Source organism: Arachis stenosperma, chromosome 9, assembly GCF_014773155.1.
Source record: "Arachis stenosperma cultivar V10309 chromosome 9, arast.V10309.gnm1.PFL2, whole genome shotgun sequence".
In the NCBI taxonomy this organism is placed as follows: domain Eukaryota; kingdom Viridiplantae; phylum Streptophyta; class Magnoliopsida; order Fabales; family Fabaceae; genus Arachis; species Arachis stenosperma.
The window spans coordinates 13,425,135-13,441,236 of record NC_080385.1 but is presented as its reverse complement, the minus strand read 5'-3'; the positions used below and the strand labels follow the sequence as shown (position 1 = coordinate 13,441,236).

The 16,102-nt window shown below is 35.9% G+C and overlaps 3 protein-coding genes across 4 annotated transcripts; all 3 read right to left on the bottom strand.

Annotated features, from left to right (window-relative positions):
- Positions 1-578: 578 nt before the first annotated feature.
- Positions 579-3,904, bottom strand: LOC130951790 (uncharacterized). Its single transcript, XM_057880525.1, has 4 exons — positions 3,658-3,904; positions 1,892-2,010; positions 1,681-1,805; positions 579-1,558 (listed from the first exon to the last, which is right to left on the bottom strand). The coding sequence occupies exons 2-4, from the start codon at positions 1,971-1,973 to the stop codon at positions 1,325-1,327; spliced, it is 441 nt and encodes a 146-aa protein (XP_057736508.1). The 5' UTR covers positions 1,974-2,010; positions 3,658-3,904; the 3' UTR covers positions 579-1,324.
- A 248-nt stretch (positions 3,905-4,152) lies between these two features.
- LOC130951789 (pentatricopeptide repeat-containing protein At2g02980, chloroplastic-like) lies at positions 4,153-7,802 on the bottom strand. Its single transcript, XM_057880524.1, has 2 exons — positions 7,740-7,802; positions 4,153-6,901 (listed from the first exon to the last, which is right to left on the bottom strand). The coding sequence occupies exon 2, from the start codon at positions 6,761-6,763 to the stop codon at positions 4,337-4,339; it is 2,427 nt and encodes an 808-aa protein (XP_057736507.1). The 5' UTR covers positions 6,764-6,901; positions 7,740-7,802; the 3' UTR covers positions 4,153-4,336.
- A 598-nt stretch (positions 7,803-8,400) lies between these two features.
- On the bottom strand, positions 8,401-10,284 carry LOC130951273 (pentatricopeptide repeat-containing protein At1g71460, chloroplastic-like). 2 transcript variants are annotated; one of them, XM_057879921.1, is made up of 2 exons: positions 8,978-10,284; positions 8,636-8,871 (listed from the first exon to the last, which is right to left on the bottom strand). In XM_057879921.1, exons 1-2 carry the CDS (start codon positions 10,223-10,225, stop codon positions 8,851-8,853), a joined length of 1,269 nt encoding a protein of 422 aa, XP_057735904.1. In that variant the 5' UTR covers positions 10,226-10,284; the 3' UTR covers positions 8,636-8,850. The 2 variants fall into 2 exon arrangements, with proteins under 2 accessions (XP_057735903.1, XP_057735904.1); XM_057879920.1 differs by having other exon boundaries at positions 8,401-10,284.
- Between the last annotated feature and the right edge of the window lie 5,818 nt (positions 10,285-16,102).

The window sequence follows — 16,102 nt, the reverse complement described above, 5'->3', positions numbered from 1 at the left end:
TTTCCTTTATTCATACAAGCTATAGCCAACATTTTAGAGAAGGGGAGTAAAATAGTTAATCACAATCACAAAAAATGTTTCCAAATAATTTAAGCACGGACAAAATTTTCCTGAAAGATTAAAACATCCACAAAAGATTTAACGTGAAAAAAAGAAAAAATAACAAAATTATTCTTTTATAAGTAAAAAATGACTTTTATATTTGATATACAACTTGTGTATTTTATCCTTTATTTTTGTGAAAATATTTGAATAACTATTTAGACCATGAATGCAAAAATTCACCTCCCATCTCCATGGTTTGCCTCACCCTTGCCTCCATGTTTGGCTCATCGTCCTCTCTCGATGTCTCTTTCTCGTCGTTTTCTTCAAATCGGTATTCGCCTGCCACCTTCAACCTCTCTATCTCACATCCTTCCCTATCTATCTCCCTCATTTCGCAGCTGCATTGCCGCCACACTATCCGTTCTCTATGCCTGTGTTTTTTAAAATGTTTTTTGCTCTTTTTTTTTTTTTTAATTTACAAGAATGTTTTAAAATTTTATATCTTTATTTCATCACCAACAAAAAAGTTTGACAGTACCCACTGAAGAAAAAATAAAATAAAAAAAGACAATTTTGCACATCTTCTTCCTCTTCTTTTTTTTCCCTACAAAATCTACACATTTTCAGCACCTATAATTCCTTCGACCTACAATCTGGTTGATTTCCAAAATTATAACGAAACCAAAGTAAACTAAAAGGTTCAATGTGAATAAAGTAAATTTGATTTCAAATATGGATTGAGAAAGAGGAAGGGTCTCAACAACATCAAGAAGGTGGGGCTGCTCTCCAATGCACAGGAGCTCAGACTGCTCTGCTAAAAATCACCGCCCAATTCTCTCCCTCCGCCCTGCTTCTGCGGCACTGCTGGCCCTCGTCGCCTTGTTGTGACGATTGTTTCTCATCCATGATTACTTTGTGTCTCTTGTTGCAATACATTGGGTCTATTGCGCTCCACGGATTGCAACTTGCAAGAGGCTGATTGAGTCTTATTTATTGTGTTTTTTATAGGCTGATAGATTCTTAAAATCTTAATTGACAAAAGTGAAAAATAAAAACAAATCCAACAAGCAACATTGAATCCCCAAATGTCCATGTTTTATTTAAACTTCAAGCACATAGAAGATGCACTGAAAAACCAACCCAGCAATCATTTCAAGATTGTGTATGATATAGGTAGAAAATATAGGAAGTTGCATAAGCTGAGGAACTAAACTAAAATGGCTTTTTGCCACAAAAAAAGGCATAAAGTTCCATACCATGAATGTTAGTAGTTTAAAACTTAGACAGCAACTTTTAGTTCGGAGGCAGAAGCATCTGTATACATAGGGTGAAGGACATGACCTTCCTTGGGCTCAATATGCACCCACTTGCGACCGGTCAGTTTGTTCCTTTCAAACTTCACACATCCCTCTTTCATGGCAAAGAGAGTATGATCTTTACCAATTCCGACATAGTTCCCCGGATGAAAGCGAGTGCCGCGTTGCCGAACAATGATATTCCCCGGAATCACCCTCTGAATGAATGTTGCAAATAAATGAATCATGTCCAGATTCTTAAAAGTTTTGTTCCAATTCTATGGTTATAGGTCATAATTAATGGTCTTGCTTAAATGTTAAGTAAAGCAAAATCTCATACCTCCCCACCAAATTTTTTCACTCCAAGGTTCTTGGGTTTTGAATCTCGTCCATTCTTTGTTGAACCGGCTGTCTTTTTAGTAGCCCAACGCCTGAACACAAGACTCAAACCTTCTCCAGAAACATCTAACATAATGTGTAAAAAATTCATTAATCTAACTTCTTTGAAAGGTAACATTCCAATAACCGAAATAGCAATTATGAAGTTATACCACTAGTGCTTCTATATACAGGAACATTTGTCACGAGTTCCTTGATATTCAATCTTCTGCACAACGATGCCGCAAAATTCATGCTTTCCACGTGATATGGGCACTACTTGAGATACACACTGCATTTGCAAAAAAAGAATCACATGCTGACTAAGCTAGTCAATGATGCCTGGTGCTATAGTAACAAGTCAGTGGAAATGAATTAATTGAGGCAAGACAATACTTTAAATGAGTTGATCGTAGTGGTCCTTCGATGTCATTAGAAGTTAATATGCAGATAGAATCGTATGTAGAATAAATATATAACAGTAAAAGATTTGTTAGAAAGCAAGAACTAATGTCAATGTGTACCCAAAGAAAGAAAGTAGCTCAGAAATGAAATATAATGTATGAACCACAAAGAAGCCCCTCCCCCTTTTCAAAACTACATGAAACACCATAGAAATATCCTTTATGATCATTGCATTAATTACCCAATACACAAAGAATCATAATAAGCACAGGAACACTGTATACCACCCTAATGTCTTAAGGACATGTTTGCTAGCTATGGTAAAGGAAGCTATGGCATCGAATGGAAGCTACTTTCTAAGGTGATGCGTCTTTCTATCATTGTTTTTAAGGAGAGGCGTGGCACACACTGGAGATTGTGACCACTCTTAAGCCATCCAGTTAACTGATGCTAGAGGAGTGTGCAGGACAAAGGAGCTTGCAGGCTGTGTCCAAAATGGTTTGGTCTCATGGGCATGTGAGAAGCTAACCGATGGCAATGGGTCATGCCGTTATGGAATGACAAATTGCAACTACAGGAAACTTGAGTAACTATCTATTATAGCTAAGTAACTAACTAACTCAGAATTAACTAACATAAGATAGTATTCGCCACTATATAGATAGTAGTGTCTGTAGAATTGGCTTCCGCGTGAAATGCTACCCATAACTTGATAAGCCAGAAAATGTGTATTGATAATTCATACCACGATATGGGGGGAATGATGCGGTGGTTTGGAAAAAAACTGAAAATGCCTGCCCATGGTAGGAAGACGAAATCAGAAGCAAGTGTACGCTGCCAGAGAACAATTTAACTGTAGGACTCTAACCAGAAAACAATCAAGCTCAACATGCTTCATATAATCATGAAGTAGGGGTGGCAACTGAGCCTCATGGAGGCGGATACTAAGCATATAAACAATTTAAGCACTATAATTCGTAAGGAAGTCCGATGGACAAGCATTCGATGTAGCGCAAGGTTCAACAAAGAGTCCGACGCAAGGAATGTAATATAGGCAACCTACTAACAAAAGGTCACACAAACATAACTTAAATTGTTGCTTCAAGACTCCCCTTCTAAGCATTACAATTTGTAAAGACTCAAAATTCATATAACAAATAATAATGTATAGTTTTTCTTCCTAGGAAATGAGGAGTAACAAACATATATCTGTTTTGAATTCGACTAACACCAAACTCAATTGAACAATAAAGAAGGCCAAGCAAATATATAATGCAATACATGCCAGATAGAATTGCAGCAAAAGTCCTCATTTTCATTTGCCAAATTAGGGATTAGCACTCACTATCACTACCCAAACCAAAAGAGCCATGAATGAATTGATGTGTCACAAACAAGCATCAAGTCCCATAAGAGTGCATCGTAAAAGTTGAATAGCAACAAGAGAATAAATCAAAAGAATAAAAAAAAACACTAAATACCGAATCAAATTACACAAGTGGGAGAGAAGGCACGAATGATTTGTTAAGCGTACCAGAAAGTTTCTGTGGACTGCGTCGAGAGAGGAGGGAGGGAGAGAAAACCGCCGCAAAATGCTGGAGCCGGCACTGAGAGGGTCTTCTACTCTTCTTCTCTGTGTAGTTTAAGTGTTTAACCTTTCTTCTGTGTGCTCTGTTTTTTGTTTTTTCCCCTTTTTATTGATTTTATTTTAAGGATTGAAAAATGAAAAGTGAATTTCTGAAAAAACAAAAACCACCATAATTCCATCTCCCTTGTGTGGAATAATACTCCAATAATTTTTAATCAAACAAGTCAATAAATTTTAATTATTAAATTATTTATTAAACAAATCAATTTTTACGTTAAATAAAAAAAGAATTAGACAAATCGATTTTTATTATTACGAAAAAAGGATTTATTTTTCTATAAAATTAAAATAAAATGCAGTTTAATTCATTTTATCAAAATACATATAAATTAATAATACTTATTTGATTCATTCATAGTGTATGTTATTATAATCTTTTAAAAATTTATATTTTAAAAAAAGATAAAAAAATGTCATTTTAACAACAGTTTTTTTACTCAATAAACTATAATTCAAATGACATAATCACTCCATACTTATTTAGAATTTGCGAATTGGACTCTCCCTCTTAACTGAAAAAAAAAAACCATTTTTTCTATTTAGTAAATACTTTCTGAATAATCTTCTACCAATACTCATTACAAGAACAAAATCCTTCTTTGAAATGGTGAAAGCGATTACGATCCCTCACAATTATCTCCCTCCCATAAATCTTGGACACCAACTTTGTTGCATTATGACAGTCTTCACAAATTCTAAGATTCTTCAAAATCCGAAGCTGAATTCCATGACCTGTGCTAATCAATCCATAAGCCATTGCAAGTTTTTCACTGTGATAATTTACTGCACTCTCTTTTTCCTCCATATCTATGTTCTTCAGCACAACAGATACATTTGGAGTGTATCCAGCATGTTCTAGCTTTTCTCTCATCTCACCAATCATTTCATAAATCTTTGGTGTTTCTGGGTGTTCTCTATCTCCCATTACAAATTCATGAATCGTTCCATGCACTTCAATGGAGCTGAAACCCGGTTCTTTATGAATCCCTGCATCCTTCATAGCTCTTCTTATATCAGCAACATTTTCCCATCTATTTGATGCAGCCCAGATGTTTGACATTAGGACATTGTATCCACATTTTTCGGGTTCTAATGATAGAAACTGTTTTGCAGCCCATTCAGCAAGGTTCACATTTTTGTGAACTTTGCAAGCAGCAAGAAAAGATCCTAATACAGCCGAGTTTGGCCTCATAGGCATATCCTTAATTATTTCTTGAGCTTCTTCGAGTGATCCTGCTCGACCGAGAAGGTCTACCATACAGCCATAGTGTTCAATCTTTGGGACCAAACTGAATTCATTAACCATTCTGCAAAACAGCCTCTTCCCTTCTTGAACCAATCCAGCATGGCTACAAGCATGAAGAACTGCAATGAATGTTATGTCATTAGGGATAACTCCTTGTGCTTCCATTTCAGCAAAGAGTTCCAATGCTGAATTACCATGACCATGCATTGCAAAACCAGATATCATGGCATTCCACATAGAAATATCTGGGTTGTTGGCCTCGACGAATAGTCCATAAGCTGTATCTATGTCTCCACACTTAGAATACATGTCCACCAAAGATGTTTTCAGAACCATATCTGCTTTGATTCCTTGTTTGTCTAAGTAAGAATGTATCCACTTACCCATTTCAAGTGATCCAGATTTTGCGCATAGCGAAAGGAGGCTAACCATGGTTATCTCATTTGGTTTAATTCCACATCCAGTCATCTGAGCAAATATATCAAATGCCTCATCTATACAATCAGCTTTCGCATAAGCCGAAATCATGGCACTATACATCATTAAATCTTTGTTCTTGGTGCTATTATTGAAAACAGATCTTGCACTTCTTACATCGCTGCATTTGCCATACATATCAAGAAAAGCAGTGGCTAGATTTAAAGACATGGCAATCCCATTTCTTAATGTAAAAGCATGTATCAACTTGCCTAGTTTTAGTGCTCCGGCTGCGCCGCATCCTTTTACCAAACTAAGGATTGTGATATCATTTGGAAACATGCCCTCATCTAGAGTTTTGATAAACAGCCTAAAACCCTCATTCAAATCACTGCAATGGATATAGGCTGCAATCATAGCAGTCCAGGAAATTATACTTGCCGCGGACAAATTGTCAAAAATTCTTCTTGCATAAGCTAAATTTGCACATTTAGCATACAAATCTATCAAAGCAGTACTTAGAGGAACGCTTGGTTTCTCATAGCTCATGTTCCTTGTGACATAAGCATGAATGGCTTTACCCAATTTCATATCAGCAAGTTCTGCAATTACATGAATGATGCTTATCATTGCAATTTCACTAGGCTTCACTCCAATAGCATGCATTTCTCTGACAAGGTTAAATGCTTCATTGAGCATACCGTGGCGACTATAGTTTCGAAGCATAATACTCCAAGAAACAGCATCTCTTTTCTCAATCTTATCGAATAATTGGCATGCAGATGCCAAGTTTCCAGCCTCACTGTACATCATCATCAATGCATTGCAGACAAAAACATCACTATGAAATCCATTCTTGACCACAAAACCATGCACCTCTTGTCCTAGCAGAGCTGAAGGGACAACACAGCATGCTTTGAGAACTGATGGTATGATGAAATTGTCAATTTTGGCACCGGCTTTTCGCATATGGATATATATTTTCACTGCATCTTCAGGGCAATTGTTCTTAATGTAAGATGTTATCAAGAAGCTGTAAAGTGCTGCATTGCTAGAGTAGGACTTAAGTGCAGGAAAAGTGAGTCTATAAGCGCAATCGGAACAGTTCTTGAGCAACTGGCAATGAAGCTGTTGTGTTTCTACAAGGTTGATGTGAAGTTCATTTTGGATTGGAGGCACCTTTGGTTTTGTCTTCTTCTCTTTTGCTAAGACTTGAGTGAATTTCAAAGAGGCTATGGAGTGATATTCACAAGAGCTTTGGAACTTTCCAACCGAGATAGGAAGAAGTGAAGGAGCAGAACCATAGAAGTGTGAATTGCATGTAACCATCCTTGTTTGATAAAAAAAGGGACTTAAAAAGTTAACACATTTTCTCTACTTTTCATTCATGGTTCCAAATGAAGCAAGTGATGAGACTGTTCAATCACCAAGATATATGAATATATGCTATCAGATACTTATTAAGCACTGAAAATAAAAGGTAAAGAAAAAAAACTCAGCAAAAGAAGAAACTTAGAAGGAAATGAAAAAAAATCTGAGATATTTTTATCAAGTAGCAGTTATGTTATGGCCAATGGATAATGAAGGAAAAGGATAAAGTAAACGCATCTTATTGGTTTGTTTCTCCGTGTGGACCACGTTTTTGTTCCTATTTCATAAATTACTAACCCTATTTGAATTAGCTTCTGAATTTCCACCCAAAAAAAAAAATAGAAATTGTGTTCACAAAAATTTAGAGCCTAGCTCATAATATATGAAGTGAATTGGATTCCTTGGTTTGGAACAAAACGATGGAGATAGATTTGATTTGCAATGAGAATGTAACAATTCTCATGTACAAGCTCAGCGAACTGAATTTAAATTCTCGCGTGAATTCAATTCCAGGATATTAAATATGATACCAAACTCACATGCAGTTATCATCATATAAAGTTGCTAATTAAGAACCATTAAATAACAATTTAGTCAAACATGTCAAATCATCTAACGTTTCTCAACTAACAACTTCACATGAAAATAACTGCATGTAAGTCTCCACCATAATTGTATTATATCTGATCTAATTGTATTATCTTTTAAAAGGTTATAGTAAGGAACATCTAAGTCATTTATATTTTATGTTTATTGACATGTTCATGCTATTAGTGAGAAAATAAAGTTAGTGTATGTTTTATGATGTGAGTTCATGAAAAAAGTAATTCTGTTATGTATCCGAAAACAATGCAATCTTGGCCGTAGTTGCTTATGCTGGTTACTTAGCTTGCATGCTAAGTATGCAACATAAGTCTTAGATCAAAAGACCTACCAAATCGCGACGACTTAATAGAGATCTAGTACCTCAAGCAGCACCAATGACAAGTGATTGTGCAGAGGAGTTAAAAGAGATGTCTATGGCAATGAAGGAAATTGCACAAGCTATTGAACGTACAAATGCTGAAGTTTGGAAGCCTTCTGAAATAACTGAAGCAGTATGTAAATTAGGGTTGGAAAGTACCACTTTGAAGCTGTTGAATGGCTTCATCATCATCCTAATTATACTGGAATTTTTTTCACCTTGCCAGAAGATCTTCGCTTGCAATGGTTGGGTGAAAAGTTAGGTTGGTGACTTTATGATAGTGTTTAAGATCTTTGATGTTCTATGGGGATATGGCCCTTTTTGGTTTTTCTTAAAGTAGTAATGTTTTTTTTTTCTTTTTGAAGTGATATTTAAGATGTGTCTCTGTCTGAAGTAGACTTTTATAGACCTTACGTGTTTTATTGTAAGATATAATATGTCTTGCAAGGATTATGTCTTACTTGATTTAACCATAGGATTATGTTATTTGCTGATTTATTTTGATATTTTATTGCTAAAAGAAGATAAATCTCTAATGCCAAGTCACTTCAAAAACAATCCGATGAACACAATTCAATTAAATGTATCATCATTAAATACTGGTAACTAAAGCAAAAAATTGCTCCCACCAAACCAAAGTATTTAAGAAATTTGATGTCAAAACCTAAGTTTATGATTTTCATACAGTTGTCCAAGTAGTTAGTATGATACAAGTTATAAAATCTTTGATGAAGTAACTTTACAACCTACCAAGTCTTTCAAAGTAGGAGATCATATTGCATCTGCTATAACAAAGAACTCATTTCTACAAATAGTTGAGCCTCATCTAGTTTACCATAACGCGTAAGAAGCTGAATCATTGAAATGCAGTGTTCCTTGGATGCTTCAACTTTATACCTTGACAGTAAATTGAAGATCCTAAATGCCTCTTCAACAAAACCAGCTTTATCACATACAGAAAGAACAGCTTCAAAAGTAAAGCGGTTCGGAGCACAACCCCTTGAAATCATGTCATCAAAGAGGTCAATTGCATCTTTATACAATTCTTTATATACATATGCCCTTATAAGAGCAGTCCATGTCATTGAACCTTTATCAAGCACTGCATCAAATACCAAATTCGCCTTATCAATGAATCCACAGGTACCATACATATTGATAAGTTCTGCAGAAACATAATGCACTGATGCAAAATCTCTTTTCAATACCTGCCCATGAATCTCCTTGCCAAACTTTACAAGTTTTAGTTTGCTGCAAAGACTTAACATCCTCGCCGTGGTAACTGTGTCCGGCCTATACTCTGTCAATTGCATTGACCTTAAGACACCAAATGCTTCAGGAAAACACCCATTTTCCACATATGCATCAATCATGGCTGTCCACAAGATCACATTCTTTCGTTCCATACCATCAAATAGGTTTCTACAATACTCAATCAAACCACACTTAGAGTACAACACTATCAACGAAGAAGCTATAGAGACATGAGGCAGAAACCAATGTTTTAAAGCATAAGCATGAATCTCCTTCCCCCGTTTCAGAGCCCTCGACTGTGCACAAACTGAAAGGATAGAAGCAACACTGACATGATTAGGCCGGAGCCCTTCTCGCTGCATTCTAACCATGGACTTCACTGCCTTTTGAAACCCCCCACTCGAGACAGAACCCGCAATCAGAGCACTCCAACAACTTATACCTCTCTCTACCAAGCTAGACAAAACTCGCCTCCCCGAACCAACATCCCCACATTTACTATACATATCAACCAATGCAGTTCGAATTCGCACTTGCTCATAGTAAAATTTCTTCTTCACTAAGTAGGCATGAGCCTCTTGACCTATCCGCAATGCGCCAAGCTCCCCAACTAAGGGAAGAACACCCATCATCAAAGCCGAATTCGGCATTATTCCTTCATGTACCATCAACCTCACATACTGCAATGCTTCAATCCGCATCCCATGGTGTGCAAAACCAGCAACCATGGCACCCCACAAAGCAACATCTCTCTCAGAACTTTCATCAAACACCCTCCGCGCAAGCTCAATTTTCCCGCACCTAAAATACATTCTAACCAAACAGACCTTAATATATAAACTAGCATGAAAATAACCGTTCTTAACCAAAATGGCATGAACCTTAAACCCTTCTTGAACCGCATTTGCATCACCCAAGCTTTCAATAACATTCACAAAGCTAGACACATCCAATTCTGCTCCTCCCAAGAGCGTCGTTCGCGACTTGCCCGAAACGGCGTCGTTTTGTGGTTGAAATGCAAATTTGAGTTTAGGGTTATTGGGTGGTGGTGGTTGTTGTTGCTGTGTGGTGATGGAAGGAGGAGGTTTGAAGTTGAAGGGGAGTTGGAGAGAGGTGCGGTTGGTGTTTGAAGAGAAAAGAGAAAGAGAGAGAGATGAAGTTGGAGTTGCAGCTGAGGTTGGAATTGGAACTGTGCTTTCCATGGAGACAGGATATCATTCACCGCTGCCACATGGAACATGGATGCTACATGATACCACCTCTGTTCAGGCTCAAAAACAAAACTAAATAATTATTTTGGCAACAATCCTAGAACCAAGAAGGTATTAACCAAAAATCACCCAAATGTTTTTGGGTGAATATAAAATCTCTACGTAGATAGTACTTATTGATGCGTGAGTATTTTTTATATCTTTTTTTAGAAAATTTGCATCTAATTTGTTGAGTTTAATAAAAAATTAATTATCTTTTAAATAATATGAATGCTACTTTGAGTCTTTTGCAAATTTGTTTATTTTAGGTAGCATTCGACTGGATTTGATGGAGTTTCTGCAACTCAAGAATCAAAAGAAATGACAGCGAGGAACGACGCGTACGCGTGACTGACGCGTACGCGTGATTTGGAGCTTTCCACGGCGACGCGTGCGCGTGACTGACGCGGACGCGTGATTTGAAGATTTGCTCAGCGACGCGTTTGCGTGACCGATGTGTCCGCGTGACTTGCGAAAAAGACCATCGACGCATACGCGTGACATGCGCCACGTGCAGAAAACGCAGAAACCGCTGGGAGTGATTTCTGGGCCCCATTTTAGCACCCAAGTAAGACACGGATACAATGAAGCCAAGTGGTCCCCACGTTATAAGACGCGGAGTAGTTAATTAATTCTGATTTAAATTCAAATTTGATTTTAAAATAGGAAAATATATTATTTTAATTTTAAAAATTATATTTTAAATTAATTAGGATTAGTTATAAAAAGGGCAGACTTCTCTTCTATTTAGACGTTCCAATTAGGGGATTCCATTAGGGAATTCTATACAAATTTACATTCCGCATTCCATGAGCAACTAATCCTCCATTGTTAAGGTTAGGAGCTCTGTCTATTTGTATGGATTTATTCGTTTGATCTTTCTAATTTAATCCATGTTTTGATTTATATTTCAATAATTATTTTCGCTCTTTATTTTATGAATATGGGTGGAACGGAAGTATGACCCATGTTCTAATTGAGTTCTTGTGAAACTTGGAAAAGCTCTTTACTTGAACAACAGTTTGAAAACATATTATACTGAATTTCTAATTCTTTGTATTTAACGGGATACTGAATTATCCAAAAATAAGGGGATTATATGTCACGTATCCCGTTAAATACAAACAATTAGAAATTCAGTATAATATGTTTTCAAGCTGTTATTCAAGTAAAGAGCTTTTCCAAGTTTCACAAGAACTCAATTAGAACATGGGTCATACTTTCGTTCCACCCATATTCATAAAATAAAGAGCAAAAATAATTATTAAAATATAAATCAAAACATGGATTAAATTAGAAAGATCAAACGAATAAATCCATACAAATAGACAGAGCTCCTAACCTTAACAATGGAGGATTAGTTGCTCATGGAATGCGGAATGTAAATTTGTATAGAATTCCCTAATGGAATCCCCTAATTGGAACGTCTCAATAGAAGAGAAGTCTCCCATTTTTATAACTAATCCTAATTAATTTAAAATCTAATTTTTAAAATTAAAATAATATATTTTCCTATTTTAAAATCAAATTTGAATTTAAATCAGAATTAACTAACTACTTCATGTCTTATAACGTGGGGACCACTTGGCTTCACTGGATCCGTGTCTTACTTGGGTGCTAAAATGGGGCCCAGAAATCACCCCCAACGGTTTCTGCATTTTCTGCACGTGGCGCATGTCACGCGTACGCGTCAGTCACGTGTACGCGTCGATGGTCTTTTTCGCAAGTCACGCGGACGCGTCGGTCACGCGAACGCGTTGCTGAGCAAATCTTCAAATCACACATCCACGTCAGTCACGTGCACGCGTCGCCGTGGAAAGCTCCAAATCACGCGTACGCATCGCTCCTCGCTGCCATCTCTTTTGATTCTTGAGCTGCAGAAACTCCATCAAATCCAGTCGAATGCTACCTAAAATAAACAAATTTGTAAAAGACTCAAAGTAGCATCCATATTGGCTAAAAGATAATTAATTCTTTATTAAACTCAACAAATTAGATGCAAATTCACTAGGAAAAGATAGAAAAGATGCTCACGTATCACTTATGCTAGGTATTAGGATGTTTTTTTTCTTTGTAAATTGGATGGTTCTGAATATATTTTTTGATTTATCATATTTAATGCATTTAAAGAGGAAAGGAGGGTGAAGAGATAAATAAGTTAATATACATGGATGTTTCTTCTGGTAAGTATCAGAATGTTTCTTTTTCATACTAAATGGATGTTCTTTTATATATTGTTTGAATGTTTTTGTATTACAAATGTGAATATCTTTATTTTTTTAAGAATTTCATAGTTTTTTAAGAATTTCTCTCCTTCGTTCTTTCCTTTCCACATCCTGTCGCCCTCTCTTCTATCCTCAAGATCCTCAAGTTTAAGGTGTTCAATGAAAGGACTCCTGGTGCCAGAGAAGTCATGGAAGCCATTGTTACCGCCATCACAGGTTACCGACTCGAAAAACTGATACGGTGTCTGAGGATGCCGTTATGATAAAGATTCTTCAGGTTTTGATCCGGTGACTGATGATGCCGTTATGATAAAGATTTTTCAGGTTCTTGCTGGGACAATGCACCACAGGGCTTCCATCTTACTCAGTGATCCCGCTGTGTGCACACTTGTGAAGATTTTTAGAGGTGGGTAGGTTAATGTGAAAGAGAAGAAAAAGATTTTTATAAGCTTTAATTAGGTTTACTTAATCAATTTAAAATTTTTTAAATTTTGAATTTAAAAATTTAAAATTAATTATTAATAATTATAATTAATTGAGTTATTTACTTTTTGGCTGGTTAGACACTTGGTTCCCTATACTTTTCCTAATTTTGGCAACAAAAATAACTTAACGAATTCTTTATATTAAATTAAAGAGTTAAATACCAAACCAATGGTTCTCTATTTTAACCAAAGACAACGCAATTTTTTTTTAAAAAATGAATTTTTTTATAAAATAACAGACAACATAGTTCTTATGTCATTTTTATGAATTTGGACTTCTAAATTTTAAATTTTCATTTTAGATGATAAAGTGTGATCTTTCACTATTTATTTTATAGGTAGGATAAAGAAAAAATATGAGACAGAAACTATTCAAAGATAAAGATCATATTTACACTTCAAAGTAAAATTTAAAATTTAGAAGATCCAAATCTCATTTTTATTATTAATCGCACAAGAGCTAAAGTGAATTTTTTCATAAAATGTTATTTCGTGAAAATAAATAGATTCGAGTTGACAATTCATTCTAAATTAAAGAAAAAAAAATAAGTTTTAACTTTTTTAGAAGATAAATTAATCTATGACTATTTAAAAATATAAAATGTCTCTAATTATTTAAAATAACAGAAATTCTTCGCATACAAGCGATTAAGACTTGTAAGCCTTACAAGTCCAATTAACGACTAACCCCCAAAACGCGCTCCTAGTGTTACGTAGCTTTCACGCGCTATATAACAAATCACGTGAATATATAACTTCTAATTTTAAAAGATTTTGTTTCCTTCTTCGTTCTCCTTCTTGCCAAATTTCTTCGTTCTCCTTCTCACGTGTTTTTTCCTGCCTCTTCGATCCTTCTTTTCCCCTCCTTTATCACTGGTTTGTTCTTCGTCATTGACGTGAGTTCCTCTCTCTGTAACTCTAGCTTCATTTTTTTCGATTTTCTGGTTTCTGAAATCAAAGTTTGAACTCGTTTTGAAGATAATTGATGATTCAACCTCAGATTGTCAGCTGAATCAGGGCGAAGTGAATTTTGAATTTGAATCTAACGAAGTTCCTGAGGTTTGATTTACATTCAGCTAATTACGAATACTCTAAATTTTGATGCAATTATTTGTCTATCATTCTCTAGCTGAATAATTCGTGAACATTGATTGTGAAATTAATGTGTGAACATAAATCTGTGGATTGAATCTAATGTATTAGTTTTGATTAATTATCTGCAATTTATAGCAGACGTTCGGGTGTAAATCAAAATTTTTTGGGTGTATTTTAGGGGAAGTGTGGGTGTATTTACAGTTTATGGCTTTCTTTGTTATTTTAGTTGAGTTGTTGTCGTTCGGGTGTATTAGATCAGATATTATTGGGTGTATTTTTAGCTTTTGACATGGTGTATTCTGCAGTCTCTCTGTGTTGTTGATGACCAATTTGTTCCCAAGGTTGGAATGACCTTTACCACCCTTGAAGATGCTGGAAAATTTTACAAGGACTACGCCAAGGCTGCAGGTTTTTCTACAAGAGTTAGGAGCACAAATAGAAAGGGAAACGAGATTAAGAATCAGTTGATTACATGTAGCAGATAGGGAAAATGAAAATCTAAAATATCTCCGACCGAGAAGACAAATCCCACAGCCGGTTTAAATTGTCTAGCAAGAATTTATATACACACATTGAAGGATGTTGGTGCTTGGATCATTTCAAAGGTTGTGCTGCATCATTCACACCCTTGCTGTCCAAGTAAAGCAGAGATGCTCAAACAGCACAGGAAACTAAGCATGTTCATTCGTCGTACAATAAAGAATAATGAAAAGGCTGGTATTAGACCAAGCAAAACTTACCAATCATTTGTTGCAGCAGCCGAGGGTCACCGCGAGTTAAATTTTATTGAAAAGGATGTGAGAAATTACATTACGAGAGAAGTGCGGAATGTTTCTGAACAAGAAGATGCAAAGAAATTCGGGAAATATTTGTTAAGAATGAAAGAGAAGAATCAGAATTTCTTTTTTGAGCTTGAACTCGAGGATGATCAATCGATTAAGCTGGCATTTTGGGCCGATGCAAGAAGCAAAGCTGCCTTTGAGTATTTCGGAGATGTTATTTCATTTGACACCACCTACAATACAAACAGGTAATAAATTGTCCATGTTTATGATGCTAAATTAATGTTGTTTTATGAACCTGCCGCAGAGGTGTATATTGGGTTTTTATGGGTGTATACAAAGCATTTTTTGGGTGTACGTAATGATTTTTCATTATGCACTATGGTAATTTATTTCAGGTATAATTTGGTTTGTGGTTCTTTTGTCGGGGTGAATCACCATGGTCAGTCAACACTTATTGGATGTGCTTTGATGAAAAATGAAGAAATTGAATCATTCAAATGGTTATTTCAATGTTGGCTTCGTTGCATGGGAGGAAATGCTCCGAAAGGGTTTCTCACCGATCAATGCGCATCAATGAAAAGGGCTTTAGAGGCTTGTATGCCAACAACAATTCACCGTTGGTGTATTTGATACATCATGAAGAAGATTCAAAGCAAATTAAACGGGTACAAGGGACATGCAGAAATTGAACAAAAAATGAATCAAGTTGTTTAGAACTCTCATAGTAAAGACTCATTTGATAGGAATTGGAATAATTTTGGTCTTGTGGACAACAAGTGGCTGTCAGGTAATGTTTGTTTAAAATGTGCAACAGAGGTGTAAATTGAATTTTTTTCAGGTGTATTTATAGTCTGTTTTTGGGTGTATTTTGCAGATCTCTATGAAGACCGTCATATATGGGTTCCAATCTATCTGGATCACCATTTCTGGGCAGAGATGAGAAGCACACAAAGGAGCGAGAGCATGCATTCATTTTTTAACAAGTTTATTACCCGGAACAGTTCGCTTATTCAATTTGTCAAACAATACGATAATTGCCTCGGAAGCAAGGAGCAAGCAGAGAGAGAATCAGATACTGCAGATTTTCATACGGTGATACCATGTGCAACCAAATCCTCCATTGAAGCTCAGTTTCAAGATGTGTACACTAATCAAAAGTTAGGGAAGTCCAAGCACAATTCAGAGGAAACGCGAATTGCATTACTAGATTAACGAATTCTACTTTAGGCTATTCAGTAT

What these genes read in the sequence shown, in the direction of transcription:
- LOC130951789 (XM_057880524.1), bottom strand. Translation starts at nt 6,763, where the DNA reads ATGGTTACATGCAATTCACACTTCTATGGTTCTGCTCCTTCACTTCTT.
- LOC130951790 (XM_057880525.1), bottom strand. Translation starts at nt 1,973, where the DNA reads ATGAATTTTGCGGCATCGTTGTGCAGAAGATTGAATATCAAGGAACTC. An exon ending in TGTATATAGAAGCACTAGTG is followed by an intron (nt 1,806 to 1,891) that starts GTATAACTTCAT and finishes ACATTATGTTAG; the next exon opens with ATGTTTCTGGAGAAGGTTTG. An exon ending in TGAAAAAATTTGGTGGGGAG is followed by an intron (nt 1,559 to 1,680) that starts GTATGAGATTTT and finishes ACATTCATTCAG; the next exon opens with AGGGTGATTCCGGGGAATAT.
- LOC130951273 (XM_057879920.1), bottom strand. Translation starts at nt 10,225, where the DNA reads ATGGAAAGCACAGTTCCAATTCCAACCTCAGCTGCAACTCCAACTTCA.